The sequence below is a fragment of the Heterocephalus glaber genome, unplaced genomic scaffold (assembly GCF_053883595.1).
Source record: "Heterocephalus glaber isolate CG9 unplaced genomic scaffold, H.glaber_assembly_v1.0 deba00001472, whole genome shotgun sequence".
NCBI lineage: Eukaryota > Metazoa > Chordata > Mammalia > Rodentia > Bathyergidae > Heterocephalus > Heterocephalus glaber.
In genome coordinates, this window is record NW_028258315.1 from 44,936,177 (window position 1) to 44,954,498 (window position 18,322).

The 18,322-nt window shown below is 40.2% G+C and overlaps 1 protein-coding gene across 8 annotated transcripts in view; it reads left to right on the forward strand.

Moving 5' to 3' along the window:
* The window catches only part of Zxdc (ZXD family zinc finger C), a 39,016-nt gene that overhangs the window by 11,711 nt on the left and 8,983 nt on the right, over nucleotides 1-18,322 (forward strand). For 3 of the 8 annotated variants that reach the window (XM_087181991.1, XM_004854146.4, XM_004854147.4), the window contains 2 exons: nucleotides 716-1,404; nucleotides 3,195-3,279. In XM_087181991.1, coding sequence (XP_087038117.1) covers nucleotides 716-1,404; nucleotides 3,195-3,279 — 774 coding nt within the window. Of the gene's footprint in view, nucleotides 1-715; nucleotides 1,405-2,510; nucleotides 2,574-3,194; nucleotides 3,280-10,359; nucleotides 12,765-18,322 lie in introns of those variants that run through there. The other 5 variants (XR_002398068.2, XR_002398067.2, XM_087181993.1 and 2 more) reach the window with 5 other exon arrangements.

Below are 18,322 nucleotides of genomic sequence, written 5' to 3' on the forward strand. Positions count from 1 at the left end.
GCTGGGTAGGGGAGAGGAGACGAAATAGGAGAAGACATCAAGAAAGTTCCATCTAGGGCAGCAGAGCACCTGGGAGGATCTGATATTCAAACTCTGGGTGTCTACCTAGAGCTAGAGCTTTGATCTCAGCCTAGAACCAGGCAGCTAAGTTTGTTCTCCTTGACTACACCCAGATAGCTCAAATCAGTTTTGGAGTTACAGGTAGTTGTAGAACAGGGCACAGAGTTTGACAAGACATGGGCTGATATAAGCTGATTACAAAAATAACTCCAGACAATGAGAGTTTATTTTACTGGCTTCTGAAGACTATGCCATACAGCATTTTGCAGTTTTCTTGGTTATCTACTGTAGTATAGGAAAAAATGCAGGCTTTGAGACCAGAGAAACTAGAATCAAATCTTACCTTGTTTTTTACCAGTTAACAGGACTTTAGGAAACATTATTTAATCTCTCTCCCGTCATTTCCTCTGGAGAAATCTCTGTCTGCTTGATGATTTGAGACATGTATGTTAAGACCCTGACATTTGGGAAGCTGTCTTTTCCTTTGGTGTCTATCAGCTAGTCACTAACAGTGTGCTAGTAGTGGGTTCCAGCCATCAAGTTCCAGAGAGGATAATAAATGTGGCCTTAGAGGTTACGTCTAACATCTGTAATATAAGCAAGATTTCCTAAGACTTCTGAGGTCATAAATAATGAGTATTCATTCTTTTTGCAGATCTTGTACCTCAACCAGAAGCTCCAAGTTCTCTCACACCAAGCAGTGAACTGAGCAACCCAGGACAAAGTGAGCTCACTAACATAGATATAGCAGCACTCTTCTCTGATGCACCTGCCAACAGTAGTAGTTCAGCAAGTGGGCCAGATGAGGCACTGAACTCTGGAATCCTAACCATTGATGTCACTTCTGTGAGCTCCTCTTTGGGAAAGAACCTCCCTCCTAATAAGAACTCCTTAGGGCCCATGGAACCCCTGGTCTTGGTGGCTCACGGTGATATTCATCCAGGTGTGGATAGCCCTCTTGTTCTTGGGACAGCGGCCACAGTTCTTCAGCCAGGCAGCTTCAGTGTGGACGATGTGCAGGCTGTGAGTCCAGGAACGGTAGGCTGTTTGGTGGCATTGCCCTTGAAGAACTTAAGTCAAGATCCACCTGCTTTGACTTCCAGCAGCAGCTTAGCAGCACATTTCACCACATCAACCTCTTCACGTACTCCCCAAGAAACTGCCAGTGCCCCAGAACTTATAACTTCAATCAAGGTGGAGCGAGACTCACCTCCTCTCCCTGATATGGTTGAGCAGCAGGAGGGAAGCCTAGGGCCAAGCCGGTCTGTGTTCTCCAGCCCCATAGAAAGGCATGGTACCCAGAAGGACACAGAGCTCAGTGCAGGCACTGGCAACCTCTTTTTGGTATGAAGCACTCTATTCAGTCACCACCATATAGCTCACTTCTCTTACACTCAGTTTTGAGGATATTCTGGATTAATCCTTTCTATGCAATTTCTTACTGGTCTGCAAAAGGATGGAACCCTGGACTACAAGTCTGAAAATCTGAATCTGGCCTTGAGTCTTAGAACTGACCTTGAGCAAATCATTTAACCAATTTGATCCTTAAATTCTCAATTATTTCTAAATTAAGGGGATTGGCCAGATGATTTTTAAGGTCCTTTTGACTTCTGTGACTCTGTGATAATGTGTTTATTTTGTTGAAAAACTTGAGGCATTTCATAACATTGAAATGTTTTACCTTTGTGCTTTTCATATAATTACAAGTCCTAGAAGAGGAGAAATTGTGGCATAAACTACCTTTAAAAGTTTAATCGAAACTTTAAAACCATGCCAGAACATTGTTTTAAATTATAATTAAGGGGGAAAAAGGGAGTGGTTTATGAGTCTTTGTTCTTCAAGGTTAATAATACTCCAATTTTGAGGCTGGACAGTTTCACTTTAATTTATATCAATTATGCATTTATTATAATTTAATTTAAAATAATTTAAAGATTCCTGGTAGAGAGTCTGACTTTCTTCAGTGTACAATGGAAGTGATCATCTGCAAAAGTGATTTTTTTCTTTGCAGCACAAGAAATTTGGAGACATGTTATTCAAGTGTTAAATCTTATTTTACTATAGCTTAAAATGTTAAATCTTCTGAATTAGGATCAAGTGGGAGGGCGTTAGGAAATGATCTACCATGGAGCCAACTTTTATTTCTTTCAGTGTGAGAGAAGGCAGTCTCTGTTTCTCCATTTCTGGTGTCTTGCTTGTTGGTGGCAGAGCCACACTTGCCAGCATCTATTTAGGGTGCCACAGCAATGGCTAAGCAACTGGTAACTGGACAAGGATGGATGGGAGGTGGCCATAGGTCAGCCAAGTGGAAAGTTAGTCCCTTGGCATTTGGTGCCTTGGAAAACAGCAGTGTTCTTGTACCTCACTGCATCTCCAGAGCCACAACTATGGGTGGAGGTGGAGAAGCCAGCAAGACCTCAGTCCTAACCCCTTGTTCATTTTCTTGCTAGCTGTGTGAAGTTGGGCTCCCTTGCTTCTCTGAGTACAAATGGTGTGTGGTGAATGGGTTGCAGGTATGCCATGAGCTGTAGAGGGTTATTCTCTCTGTAGTGATAAGTATTAAACTTTTTTATGAAACATTCACAAATATATAACAGTTTACTGTTTTTAAATACTGTTCATTTGGGTCCCTCGTTAATTTTCTGAATCTGGTAGGATACTTACTGTATTGGTCTATAAGACTTTGGAGTGTAGTGGCTGCTGCCAGAGAGGCCTCTGCAGTGAACAGAGAAGGCAGCACTGCCCAAGGCCTGCCATGCAGGGTGCAGATAGTATGGAAAACCTTTCGGTGTTGCTGTAGTAATGTAATCCTGGGGATTCAATGGAAAACTAGGCAATTGAAAAAGCAGGGGGATAGGCAATTCATTTTGTAATAGTTTCTGTATAAAATATTTTAATGTTTTAGACTTTGGAGGAATAAACTCCTCTAGATAATAATATTTACATATTGTTCCAAATCTGATTTTGTTTAGTTATCACTGTAACTGGTTGTAGCATTTGGTTCTGTGTGCCTTTGCTGGATTACTGAACTCTAAAATGTTCCAGAGGCAGGCTTAGGACGTTTCTGTAATTCCCTTGCTACCCTTCCTGTGCTCTTTAGATCAAGTGACTGATACGCTTTTCTTTGGTCTCAGGAAAGTGGGGGCTCAGCAAGAACTGATTACCGAGCCATTCAACTAGCCAAGGAAAAAAAGCAGAAAGGAACTGGGAGCGATGCAGGTGAGGCCGAGTATGCTGCAGTGCTGGTGAACAAGGGGCTGAGTTCTCTTATGTCGCAGTCACAGGCAGAGGAAGCACACAGAACAGATGTTTCTGTGTTCTTTATTTTACTTTTATGTTCAAAATGCCCTTTGATCAACACCTTAGTTTTATGCGAACTTAAAAAATAGTAACAAAATTCCCTGCATGTATAAACATGCTTTACGTACCTAAAAAAGACTCAGTGAAAGGAAGGGATTCAAACACAATTGTCAGTTACATGGAAAGCTATTATGGTAAATGAGCAAAGCAGGCCAGGTATCAGAAAAGCAGAGGAGTGACCTCATGTTATATTGCTGCTAGCCCTGACCTTGATGTGGAGTAGACTAGGGATGGGGCTGCTACTGTCTCCAAGGGCAGCAGTATATGGAGCCAACTCTGTCCTATACCATTGTGGACTCCAGTTTAGAGTTATGTTAAAATCTAGTAGCAGCAGATTATTTGATTTTTAAAATACACTGCATGGATCAACTAAAACCTGGCAGTTTGTGGCCTTATGTGTCTGTCCCTCCTGAAAATGAAATAGTAGGATGCAGTTCTTAAAAGAAACTGGTAAATCCTTGTATAATATTAACATTTTTCAATATGCTATTTTGTATCAGTACTCTTTCATCTTTAAATTTTTTAAGTAGGTATGTAGATTCAGCAATACAATTTTATGTCTTACTCTCTATTCTTAATGCTACAGCTTCTTATTTAAAATAACTATTTTCTGTTAAGCATTTTTTTTAAAAACAAATATTCCCCTTAAAACAAATATTGAATGTTGTATGTGTCACTGTTGTAATTTAAGAAGGGATACCTCAGCAGTTCACAAAGTACTGACACAGAACTTACAGGTAACAGAGCAAGTGTGGTAGCGGAAGTCTATAGAAAGAATTCACTACATACTAGGCAAAGCTCATGAAAGAAAGCACATACCTTTATTGAAACTAGTAGATAATCATGAATTTGAAGGAAAAAGCATATTGCAAACATTCAGCTACATAGTAGTATAGTAACCAAACCATTCACCTTGCAAACAAAATTGTTCTGCAAAATTTTGCTTCCAGGGCTGGGGATTTAGCTCAGTGGTGCCACCGCTTGCCTCGCAAGTGCAAGGTCCTGAGTTTGATCCCCAGTACAAAAAAAAGTTGCTTCCATTCTCATACTCTTCATTGGATAGCAAACAGGACCATGGCCATCTTCCCTGCACAAACACAAATGCAGCTGTCTTCTCCAAAATCATAAACCAAATTAAGTTCGTAAACCAGGGTACCACTGTACCTGTTAACATTCATTGCATTGCCTAGGAGTAGTATCTATAGAGATGGTTTGATTTTTTAAATTGTTGCTTATGTAAATGTCAGCTTTAAAAAATAAGGACACTTTAAAAATCATAGCCACATATTTCACTTTTTAAAAAAATTAACAGTGTTTCCTTAATATCCAGGTCTAATAAATGTTCAGATTTTCAGTCTCAAGTGCTCTAAATGTATACCGCCTATTGGAATCAGAATCCAAGTAAGGGTCTTAAGTTTCTTTTGGTTGACATACTGTATTTCTAAGTCTGTTTTAAAGCTGTAGTTCTCCCTCCATCTCTCCTTGTGTTTGTTGAAGCAACTGTGTTTGGTCTGTCCAGTTTGCTGGTGTGACTTTAACCCATCACATCATTGTGGTATAGATAGATTCCTCTACTTTTATTGTTTCCCATAATTAGTTTAGGCTTGATCTGATTATTTTGGGCAGGCAAAGGAGGGGCTGGTAAAACTCCTTCCCAAGTGGTATTAGGCCAGTGGTCATGAACCTGTGGCACATGTATGGCAGTGGGCTATTTGTATCATTGAAAACTAAGAGGTTTGCCCATCACTGTATTAGACTCTTGAAGGCCCCTCGCTCTAGTGTTCTGCCATTGATGGCCTGTGACTGGCTCCATTAATTCCTTGGGCATAGCAGAGAAATGCTACTCTTAATTCAATTGTCACATGTTTTGTTGTTGTTGTTGTTGTTGTTGTTGTTGTTTATTAGCTACAGCACTGTGTAAAAAGCAACTTCTCAATTCTTTACCTTTAAGGCATAGTTCATATGAGAAATTCAGGATGTTTGAATCTTTTTCCCTATTGGATTTCAAATAAGACTTGGTTTCTTTGCATTTTCCAATAGTGATCAAAATATTTTAAATGTACTCATTAATTTAAACATTATAAATTGTTATATAAAATGGAACATGGTACCTGCCAGGGTTCTGCCCTTTGAATGTGGAAATGTCCCTATAAGGGTGAAAACTTACCTTCTGCTGCCTGTCCTTCTTGAAATAACTATGCAATCAAGAGAGGAAGGAGCCGGGTATGGTGGCGCACACCTGTAATCCCAGCACTTGGGAGGCTGAGGCAGGAAGATTGCTGTGAGATCGAGGCCAACCTGAATTACATAGTGAGACCTTGTCTCAAAAAAAAAAAAAAAAATAGAGAGAGGAAGGAATCCACATAAAGGCCACAATCTCTTTTCTAATACTTTGTGGTTAGCTGATTTTCCCCTGACATTTTATTTGCTGTAATTTCACATTTACAGAAAATTTGCTGCCATGAGTGGTGATGTTCTGTGTATATTGTTATACCTTCGAGTCCCCATCTGTGATGCTCATTCTCCACCCTAGTAGATTCTGGGATATCTGTCAAAGCTGAAAGTTTCCATGGTCTCAGTGCTATGAGCTGATGACAGACTTGATTTTGACAGACCAGGCATACTCCAACCCCCTCTATGTCCCAGGCCTGTCTAGGTTTCTGCATGTGTTCTGTCCTTCTTAGGTCTCTGTCTTCTCCAGCTTGTATTAGAGGCTCAACCCTCTTTTGCCTGTCATAATACTCTTGAGGACAAGTCCTTCACTCAGTGGGCCTTCCCTGCATGTATGTCATTCCTCATGATCAAACTGGGTATAAGGGTCTGTTGGAGCTAGAAGTGAGGGACCCTCTCTACTGTATCACCCTTAGGTACAAGCATGTTGACAATGATCACTGGGCTTTAAGGTGGTGCCTGTCAGCTTTTTTCACTATAAATGTCTTTTTTTTAATTCCTTGTAATCAGTACATATCTTGAGGTAGATACTTTGAGAATATATGCAAAGTTCAGAGGCCCTAAGCATACCTAGATTTAGTAATTCTCTAGAACTGGTAAAACTCACAAAAAGCTGTTGTCATAATCATTGTGGTTTATTGCAGTGAGAGGACAAAGGTTAAAGCCAGGCTAGGAAAGGACGTAGGACAGAATCCACAAGAATTTTGAGCTAAAGCTTCACAGTGTCTTCCTGAGGCAATGTGGACAGTGCAAGCTTTGCCCAGCACATGACAACACACACAGCATTACCAACCAGGGAACCTCACTCAAGGCTTGTACAGGGTTGCTATTGGATCTCAGTTGTGTAGACTGGTTGATTTGAGACTCCAGCCCTTTTAGAGGTTGAGTTGTCACTGTACAATCCAAAGCTTTTGCTGTATGTCCCATTGTTAGTGAAAAACTGTCCAGACTGGCCCAAGTGCCCCAGGAAAACAAGGACACACTTATCAGGAATGACATTCCAGGGCCCTACAGATCACTTCCACGTGCTAGGGTAGGATTAATCCTTTATCATGCCCTGCAGATACCCTGTTCCTTTTTAAACATTGCAGTGATTTCACACTTACCAGTGGATATTGCCTGAGGTATTGTTACTGTGTTGTCCCTGGTGATTTTCTTTTATGTCATTCTTAAGTGTTTATTCATTAGCATTCTTCTGTAAGGAGGAGCCTTCTCTTATCTCTCTTTTTTTCATTTCATTAACATCAATATGAACATAAAGGCATTTCTTTTATTCCTTACATTATGATTACTTTAGGATTATAAACCACACATAGTGGTGCATACCTGTAATCCCAGTACTCTCAGAGGCTGAGACAGGAGGATCAAAAGTTTGAATCGAGCCTGGGTAACTTAGTGACATAGCAAGACCCTGTACCTAAAACATAACAAAGGAGGGTGAATGTGGTGGCACATGCCTATCTCAGCACTCAGGAGACTGATGCAAGAGGATCACTGAGTTTGAGGCCAGCCTGGGCAATATAGAGTTCAAGGTCAGCCTGAGCTACATAAGGAGACCCTACCTTCATAAATAAATAGGGCTGGAGATATAGCTCAGTTCAGTCTCAGTGACACCAAAATAAATAAATAAATTTTAAAATAGACTTTTGAGCAATAATAGCATTTATTTTATTGCTCTGACTGTTCCAATTTTGGCCTTTAGGAGCTGCAATCAGATTCTTATGCCTTTCAACATATTTTTTTAAAGCACTTTCTTACTTTCCGACACCATTAGATTCATCTTGTATTACTCCTGTCCTAGCTCTGGAATCTGTAACTTTTCTAGAGCCTTGGTTCTTTTTATGGGATAATGGTATTTAGACCCAAATGTGAATGTTGGGTTTGCTTATTCCCAGCGTATCTTGGGCTAGGCTTTCTCAGTGGCCAGTGTTGGGAAATACATTTGTGTATATTAACCTGAACTAGCTGTGTTTTAAATTCAGAATATTTGCAATTTTGAAAAGGTAATACAGTACATAGTACTGTTACTTAAAATCCCTAGTTACTCTGTTGGTACTTTTCGGTAAAATATATTCATCTAAGTGGAATCAAATAAAACTATAAATAGCATCATGTCAGTTTAGGTCTGATTTTGCTGCAGAATTATTGTTGGTACCAAGTTTTGGTGATATTTTTAGGTTTTGGAATTGTTTGGGTTTTAAGATTGAGGGATTATGAACTTGTAGTAAGTCCAGCAACAGAGAAATTGCAATGTACTGGGACTGTTGGTAGAATTAAGTCATTTAAACACAGAAGCAAAGTACACATTAATCCTTTAAAATGTGCAGTCTGAAATAATGGGATCTAAAATCCAACACACTTTCTGTTGTGTTGGCATAGAATGTAGAAATATAAAATTAGTGCCAGTTTCTCTTAGACGTTGAGGTTCTCCCATCAGAATAACCCAAGAATTTTTTCAAATATGAGAAATGTCAATTTTTATTCTTGAAACTGATGGCAAAATATACTTACTGTTAAGAAAAAACAGTTCAGAACTATAAATGGCAGTGTACCTTCCTGCTCTCTAAGGGCAGGGAAAACAAATAGGCATGATACTTACCCAAAGAGACAGTGATCAGCAAGACACATTGTGATAGAAAACAGAGTACCTGTGTCACAGTAAAAAAACCCATATCTGATTCCCCTACCAAGATACAAAGATTGGATATGTCAAAACCCAAAATCCCAGCTATATGGTATTTAGAAGAGGCATAGCCTATGTGGAAATATTTAGGAAGATTAAAATTAAGATTAAACCAGAACAAATGAAAAAGCAAGGGTTAATGTTATAAGAAGTATAAAATTCAAAGAAAAAGAATTGGGACAATAAGGATTTTCCCTTTTTTGGTTTCTGTTCATGTATAACCCACAGAAGAGCTGTAAGATTCGTGAACATTTATATAAATGTGTATTTGAAAATTTATACTAGCAAACAATATAAAGTGAAAACCAACAGGAAAGTTGACTAAATCTAGGAGAATTGGCTGAATTAAAAAACCTAATGGTATGCCAAGTGATTTTGCTCATTTGCAGAGCAAACAACAAATGATGCAGTGAAAGAGCCTTATTAATGAAGTTGATTTAATGGATAATATTCCATGGCCATGGGATGTTTGTAGAAGCTAAACTGAAGAAATGAGGGCATGAGGATAGTTACAGTGTATAAAAAAAAAAAATCTTGGCAGTACTATATTTCCTGACTAATATGATAAATTACAAAGTAAAAATTACTTGGAAAACAGAAGAAAACCAACTGAATTATTGGGTAAAAGAAGAAATAAAAACAAATTTCAAAAACAGAAAATACTGACGGCCCATCTAGTTGGAAGTTTGAACTCAACTCTTGAGCAAGCAATTTTAAAAGCATCTACTTAGGATTCTTGTGGAAATTAAATGAGGTAAAAATACACGTAAAGTAATCCTAAGCACTCAGAATGTAAGCTGATGATTACTTTGTGTTATTGTGTATGAAATGTAGGGGGTGGCTGAAGCTAGGTACAAGTATATGTTGCAGATATCTTCTTATTAAGAAAAAACAGCTAGGGCCGGGGATTTAGCTCAGTGGTTTCACCGTCTGCTGCGCAAGCGCAAGGACCCGAGTTCGATCCCCGGTACCAAAAAAAACCCCAGCTAAGTGGAATTAGTTATTATGTAAGATGAAAAAAGAACAGATCCAACAAGAATCAAATCCAAGGGCCAGGGCTTTAGCTCAGTGGCACCATTGCCTGCCTTGCAAGCACAAGGTCCTGAGTTCATTCCCTGGGGGCAGGGGCGGGGTGGGGATCAAATCCAGACTTTGATGCTTATGTGTAACCACTTATTCAGATTTGAAAGAACTTTTTTTGGTGTGGGCCAAATAAAATGTCTTTAAGTGGATACAACCCCCAGGCTGTCAATTTCTTCTTCTTTTTTAGTAGTTTAACCAAGAAGAAAGAGAAAGCATAAGTAAATTGCACAGTGGGAAACACAAATACATATCATATAAACTGTATGATAATAAATTGGAGTTCTTACGAAATGCATAATTTATTAGGAAAACAGAAACCTTCATTAGTCTGAAATAAAACTATGAAGGATTTATAACTGTGAAAGAAGTTACTATAACAGAGGCTCACACTTGCAGATAGGTACACAAACTGATTTCTTCAAGGCATATGTTCAGTAAATGCTGTCCCAGAGCTCTGTGGAAGATGGAATCTTCCCATGAAAAACTTGATAATGAGACTGTTCAAAAAGAGAGCTGCAGACTGATGCCTTATGAAAATATATGGAAATGTTCTAAATATAACACTCTTAGATCTGGCAGTATATTTAATCCAACCAAATAGGTTGAATGAAATAGAATGAAATGATGTCAAGAATTCTGTTAATTGGCTTATCTTAGTCCATACATCAGTGAAGAACTTTATTTTCTCAACAGATTTTGTATTTTCTTTTAAAAATTGACAGATGTTCCTGATGAAAATCAAGAGTATAAAATAAAAATTTGGTAGCCCAAGCCAGTAGCTAATATTATACTTAAAGTGAATTACCAGAAGCATTTCCATGAACCTCGGAATTATACAGGAGTAAGTTTTTATTACTATTGTTGCCCTTGGTACTTTATTGTTTTTCTGAAGGTTCTTACTATTGAAATAAAGCAAGAAGAAATATGATAGTATCATAGGGATGATACAGATAATTTGGAGATGATTTGGCTGTTGTTTGGAAAACCCCAAAAAATCAACTGAAAAATTAGTAAAACTTAAAAGATATGTAGTGGCCCATTATAAAATAAATGTTTACCAGCTGTAGTTTCTTACATGGTACCAGTAGCCAGTCAGGAAATACAATGGAGAAGATACCTTGTTCAATAAAAATTAAAGGCTCTACAAGAGGAAATTTCCCAAGTGGACAGGGACTAAGTGAAGTTGACAAATATTTTACTGCTCCCTGGTGGGGTGACTGCCTCCCCTCCATAAAACAGGGAAAGATGGTGAATAACACAGACACCTGTTTGCAATCTGTTGAGGGGTCAAGGTAGAACTATCAGATGAACAAAGACTGAATGAACCAAGTAATGTGATGAAGACAAAACCAAGAAAGAGGTATGTGAGAAGTTACAGTTTTAATTAGAGGAAACAGAGGCTCAGCAAAGGTGATAACAGAAGAAGTAGGTGAGGAGAGCCACAGGGATGGATCCAGGAAGACATCTGCCTTGGCCCCAACAGAATAAATAGTCTAGGAAGGGGGCCTGAGGCTGGCATGTGCTTGGCCCATCCAGAGGGGAGTTAGGAGGCCATTGTTCCTAAGATGGACTTGACCAAGGGAAAATTTTAGAAAGCCAGAGAGCTGAGGAGCCTCAGTTGTTTAGGGTATTATAGGCCATTATCACAAGTCTGGCTTTCACTCTTGAGTTTAAGTGAAAAACTCCAGAGTATAATTGGAAAAGGGATGTGATATTTTTAAAAGGGTCAGTCCAGTTGCTCTTTGGAAAATAATAGGTGGCACAAAAGGAAGCAAGGGGAGTAGTTAGAGGTTTTTTATCATCACCCAGCAGAAACAGTAGGAGGAATTCTGGACCTCTTTTGAAAGTAAAGCCCACAGGATTTGCTGAAATGTGTGTCATATGAGGCAGTCTTTTACAGACCTGCCATCTCTTCCTACAGTGTTGTAATGCATTTTCATTTGAAAGTCCAAGGATGTTTCAGAGCAACTGTAAGAACCCATGGGCAGGAATGCTCAGGGAAATGTGGAGAAAATGACTTGGAGGCCTTGTACTATATAGTTGGTAAGAGATACCACACACCCACAACTCAAACAGGGCAAGAATGTTAGTGCCACTTGAGTGAAGCCTGCACACCATAAGAAACAGATCAAGGACCAGGTTCATCTTTGTATGTGGGAAAGGTGGCCCTTCAAATTATCAAAAATGAAAGCTAGTCTTTGGTGGGAAAATATGAAAATTTCTTACAGAAACGAAGATAAAAGGTTGAGGTTTTTTAAAAGCATGAAAGGGTGAATGATAGCCAACATTTACTTCTTTGTGCTGTATGTGACCCACAGTAACCCTACAAAGTAGATACCATTCTTAGAGAGCTTTCTGCATTTGGGCCACTGAAGCCCAGAGGTTAATTTTCCAGCATCACAGAGGCAAGCTGGGGATGGATCCTGCTCTTCCCTTCCCACAGAGGCAGGGTGGGCATGCCCCAAAGGATCACAGATGCCCAAGGAACAGGCCACTTGAGTGTGTCTTGTTGACACAGGTTTGACAAGAAACAGCATCAGATCAGAACACTGAAGGTGATGAGAAAGATGAATGAATGCCCCTATGCAAAGGCAAGTGAGGATATGCGCAAGTACTCTCAGAAGACAGCGAACAGGCAGGAGGAGAGAGCATCTGCTCCCCAGACAGATGGATACCCAGGGCTGACACAGGTACATAGGGAATGTCTGTGGACACAGCCTGACATTTCTGGAGGATCATTTGGTGATGTTTCCAAGAACGACGGCAAAAATGTTTAACCTTGCAATTATGTCTTTGGACTTTAGTTTATAGAAATGCTCAGATTTACCATGAACGAGTTGTTGTTCTTTTTAGAACTGTTTATAGTTTATAATGAAATATTTATAACTGAAATGTCCATCAATAAAGCTGCACACTTTGTACATGTTTTGATTAAGTCCTTGTTTGTAAGAAAAGCTGAACGTGTTGAAAGATATGTTTGTACGTATATTTGCATAGAAACAAAATGGTAGGACATAACCATGAACAGGTAGTGCTTTTTTTCTAAGTGATAAGGTTGTGAATATTTTGTAATGATCATTTCTATTTTTTGTATTTGAGAATAAATTTATTCTAATTAAAATCTTAATATTAAAACTGCCATTTAAGTGGTGACCAATAGAGCAGCTGTTCCTCCTAGGATGTCCCCTCCACACACTCGGAAAAAGAGACATGTGGTCCCTTCCCAAAGAGGCAGTGGGGGAGAAGCCAGGGTGTGCCTCCCACCCATGTGGCTTAGTAGAACTGGAGTGCCCTTTTGAGCCCAGTGAAGCTGTAACTTGTGGACCGCAGGATGAGCTGACTATGCTGAAATGTTTTCATGAATAATTGAGTTGAATTGAACCTTGAAATTAAGCCAGTAATCTAATCTTTATAGTAAAAATTTTGGAGGTTGGGAATGTAGCTGGTGATAGAGCGGTTGCCTGGCATTTAAAAGACCCTGGCTTAGATCTGTCTCACCCCACCCACCTTATGCCCTAGTACTGCCTTCCCCTAAACAAAACAAAACAAACAAAAACTTAGGGCTTCTGAGTCACAGGTTTCCTCCCCTACTGTCAGTGCTGTTATAGAAACAAAGGAACCACCTTGAAGGGAAATGGAAGGAAGTAAGGGGAGGGTAGTGTCTGTCCATTAACCAGGGAATTCCAAGGTTGTCACTCTTCTTTCAAGTAATATTCACATAGCTCCTGTGTAGTAGACTTGAATATCATGAAGCATCCCAGGTGGGTTAGGATTTGGATGGGGCATCTTTTGGTTCCAGGGGCTTTGTTACCCTGGGCTCTGTGCACACACCTGGGGCAGACATGGCCTATGACAAGGACAGCTCTAGGCAGAGAGAAAAGCAGAGTAGAGACTGTTGCACTATCACCAGATAAGGGCCATTCTAGTCTTGTCTCTGTTAGCTGCAGGATGCTTTTAGCCTAGATGACTGTCATGGTTCTGTCTGCACTGCTGCTCCCTCGTGTGTCCAAGGACAGAGCTCAGCTTTTGCCTGTGAGAGCAGTCAAATGTTTCCTTTCCACAGGACATTTCCTGTTAAGTTAACTTGGGCCTCTTTTCAGGGTCTGCTCATCACCTATTCCAGGCCCAAAGTCCTTTCTATTCCTTGAGTACAGCTTTGGTTTTGAGAGCTAGCATAATTGGAGGTATTCTGAGAGAAAGATGGTTGGTGGTACCGAACTTCCACAGTGGTGAATGTGAGCCTTCAGTTAGGAACTGTCCTGCCCTGGACCAAGCAAATAATAGGACCTGTCAGTCCTATGGTCTCATTCTCTCCTTGATTTCTCTTTACTTTGAGGCCTTTAATGTTTCTTGCTTCCCTACTGGAAGCATGTACCACTAGTTCCCTTGTCTATATGGCATATTCTTTCTGCAGGTCTACCTTATGGCATGTACCCTCCAGTTTCCCTGCCTATGAGATAGCTAAAGGTTAAAGTCTGGCCCTGCAATCCCTCAATGACCTCTAGTCCTCAGTGGCAGGTTCCCAACCTTTGGAAGAAGGAAACCTCTCAATATAAAAATGGAGTCAACATTACCAAACACATTTAGCTGAAGAGACAATTCATATATCCAGGGAGGACCCTGTGTTGATTTGGAGCACCAGGTCCAGAGTTGGAATGTGACCCTCCCTGGCTTCTATACCTTCAATGACCAGAGGTAGCTTGTCTTTCCCTTCTGTAATATGGGGACAGTAATGGGACCTGGCTTTCTAGAGTGATTGTCAGGCTTACATGCAGGAATTCTTGTAAAATAGCCTAGTGGGGACTAAAAGATTGTGGGATAGGTCTAAACATATTCTGTTCATATCTGCTTCTGTATATTCACATAACTTATTCTTGGAGCAAAATAAGGGAAATGCTGGCAGGGCTTTGTGTGTATGATTTAGGAACCAGTGACCTCTCAGTCAGAACTCTCAGCCCAGGCTCACACTTTGTCCGTGGCTGTCTTCTGGAGCCCTGTTCTATATCACTCTGCCCTACACTGTGCTCTAGGAGTCCTGAATCGTTATGTACGGTGCCTTTATCTCAGTTGCCCCAGCAGCTCTGCTCATACTTCCATGTGAACAATGACTTGCTCTGCCTGGCGGTACCAGTTATGACCATGTGACTTCATGTCCTTGGAAACACCCTAGGCTCCACCATTAATACTTCAAGCCAGTTTTGGCTATCCAACTCTTGGCAGAAATTAGGCAGAGGTGTACAGAGAAGCAATCTTGCTTACTCTCTGCTTTGGAGTTTTGTAACAATAGCTGTTTCTACTGTGGTTCCTGCTGTAGTTCTGGCTCCATGTACTGTCCCTCTTCTAGGTTGATGGCAGCACCCCTCCCCAGCACCTTCAGCCCTGAAACTGGTGGTGGCTTCCTGCTGTGATACCTGAGTATCCTTAGTGTACCTCCAACTCTGCTCAAAGGTCTGGCTGGGATGTCTAGAGTGCCCAGAGTGATTCAGATGCATTCCTCAGCTATAAACAGCTTTTTGAGTCAGTGTCTTCTATTATTGGCATAATGGGAGGACTTCTGAAGCAGAGAAAGATGGTTGGTGATACTGAACTTCTGCCATAGTGATGGATGTGAGCCTTCAGTTGGGAACTGTCCTGCCCTGGACCAAGCATGTAATAGGTCTTTGTCAGTCCTATGATCTCATTCTCTCCTTGGTTTCTTTTTATTTTTAGGGCTTTTCTTATTCTGCTTCCCTGCTGGGAACGATGTCCCCAGCACTACTTCATCAACCCTTCACCATTACATTTTAATGATAAGTTTTACCTACGTGTTGCTAGAAAACATACATATCCTTAGAGTACAAGTCAGCCATCCTGAGCTCTATGGCAGCCATCACCATAGTGGTACAGTGACAGCACATGTGAAGATGCAGGAAATACTTGCTAAGCAAGCCATAAAACATCCATAAATACTAATCATTAAACATGTTTCAAACAGAAACTATTAAATTTAGTGCACAAGGCTAGCATGCCCCTATTACTAAAACCTAATGGAGGTATAATATGGCCTGCTCTGTGCCTGGCATGGTTCTAGGCCCCTTGTGTTTGTTACTCCCTTTAATCCTTACTGCAGCTTTGATGTCCCCATTTTCTGGATGAGGAGCTGGAAGGATGGAGAAAATAACTGATGCAAGGATACATAACTAGTGGGAATAAGGTCAGAAGTTGAACCCAAAGCAGACTAGCCCCAGAATTGTTCCTGAGCCTGTCAGCCATTTGGTACACAAGAAGGCTGAGTCTCGGGCTGGGGATTTAGCTCAGCGGTTACGGTGCCTGCCTCGCAAGCGCAAGGTCCCTAGTTCCTTCCCTGGTACCAAAAAAAAAAAAAAAAAAAAACAACAACAAAAAAAGAAGGCTGAGTCCCCTATCACAGGTGAAGTGGGTGTGAACATCCTAAATGAGGTACAGTATTAGCATATTAACTCTAGGTGAATGAGACTAACCCAAGGATCCAAGTAGCTCAGGGTTAGACAGCCTATCAGCACAATTGGCCTCATTGAGGCCCAAAGGAGAACACATTATCTTCACACATACCAAACTAGGCAGTTAATAACATGTATGGCCTGATGTTGATTTTTAAAACATCATCAACTTTACTGAAAATCCAGAAGATTTCCCTAATAGCAACATTCATCTTCAGTGAGGTTGGTAGAGGCAATCCCACTGAAACCAGAGGAAAAAGCAAGCAAACCAACAACACAATATTTGACGCTTTCATGGAAGATTTATAGAGAAGAATACCTCTGGAGGAAGTGGTGCTTACTTAATGATGATGTGATTATTGGGCTTAGAAAATCCATAGGAATCAAGGCACATATTCAGTAACAAGAAAGATCAATTGGTAGCTAATTGTACAATACATATTTACGTATATAAAATTAGTAGCTTTTCTGTTAGGATAATCAAAAATAATAAAAAGATAATGAAAAATGGGTGTCGCTCATAAATAAAACATCTCAGGCTTATTAATGGCAAATCTGCTGGGTGCAGATAAGGTCTGAGTAAGGCCTGTCATATACTTGGTGAGAAATGCTCAATTCTTGTTAATTTACATGTTTGATTCAGTTCCTTTAAAATTCCAAAGGAGCTTAAAGGAAAAAAAAACACTTGTCAATTTTAAGTTCATCTGGAAGAATAATACCAACCCAGGAAGGGTGAGGAGCCTGGTTTAAAGTGGCTCCAATTACCTGGAATCGAGAATGTGATGGCTTGAGTAAACACTTGGTTTAACAAAGGGTGAGCGTTCAACACACATGGGACTTGTCATGTTAGTTTGTTTTCTGGAAAAAATAAAATGTGAATTCCTTATGGACTTACCCTTGCAGTTCTACTACCCAGAGAAAACTACTAATATTTCCATGTTAAACATTTCCCTACACTTAGGACTTGTTCTTTTAAAAATGAGGCACATTTTAATTTGCTCTTTGTTATTAACATGACTTTTTCCCTGTAAGTAGAATTGCATATAATGGTTTTAAAACAGTAACTCTATAGGTCTAACCATATCAGGTACTGTGAGAGTTACGCCCCACTGTCCTCTGGCATCCGTTTTGTGTACTAGTCAGCTCTCAAGTCCTTCAGAGAATTGGAAAAATGTTCACTGAGATCTTGTGCTGTTTTCTGTGACTCACATGAACATTCCCAACAGAGATAGTCTGTGTGACCCCAGAGCTAGCAAGAATTTTCTGAAGCAGTGGCAAGGAGGAGAGAGATGACAGAGCACCTTTGAAGCCCAGCCTTGGTTACTGCAGGTCATTCTCAGTATACCTGAGCTGTTAGTGACCTGCCTTCCAATTTCTGTAGCTGTCACTGTAGTGGTGCTGCCAAGTGTGAAGGGGGCACATTGTGGTAGCCAGGCTCTGTTCTCTCAGCCTCACTTAATTCTCATACTTGCCCAGCAAAGTGAAGGTGGGGTTTTGCCACCTCAGTTCACAGCAAGTCTGGGAGGCCAAAGGTGCATGGCTAGGTCATCCAGCTCTTGAAACTGGCCTGTTCACCACTTTCCTGTTTAATACATAAAATTAACTTTATAGATCTCCTTCCTTTTTTTCAGGAGGTTGCTTACTAGTTGGATTTACACTGCTTTCCTCTCCTCACTCACTCCTGGAAGTTCTCCAGCACGATAAGCATTTTGTATAAAGCCCAAGAATTCTAAAACAAAATTTAGACCAGTAAGAGTTTGAGGATTTCACAGTGAGGAAAAAATTTTATTTTTCTTACTTTAATGCTATAGCACCCTTTACTAGTAAGGACCCAAGAAGGTATGGTCACTGAGATTTCAATGTGGAAACTGTATGCTTTAGCATCTCTACATAATCATACTTATTTTAGCCATTTTAAATGTTCATGATCCATTACCAAAAAATAGAGCAGAGTGTCTGCTCTGAGGACTATCACAAGCAAAGGTATGTTTTCCTGTCAGGCCTTATAGACAGCCTCCTCTCCTCGCTCTGTCTTCTCTCAGAATTATGGTGTCTGTGAGCAGCCTAGGGCCCAGTTTCTGTGGGTTATGAGAAAACCTTGGAAGGGGATTAACTTTTCGGTTGGCATCTTCCATGCATGATCTTTCTTTCCTAAAGTTTGATTCATTTGAGAATGTACCTTTAAACTGGCTGTTCTCCACGTTCTTTTTTCCACCTTTCCTTTACC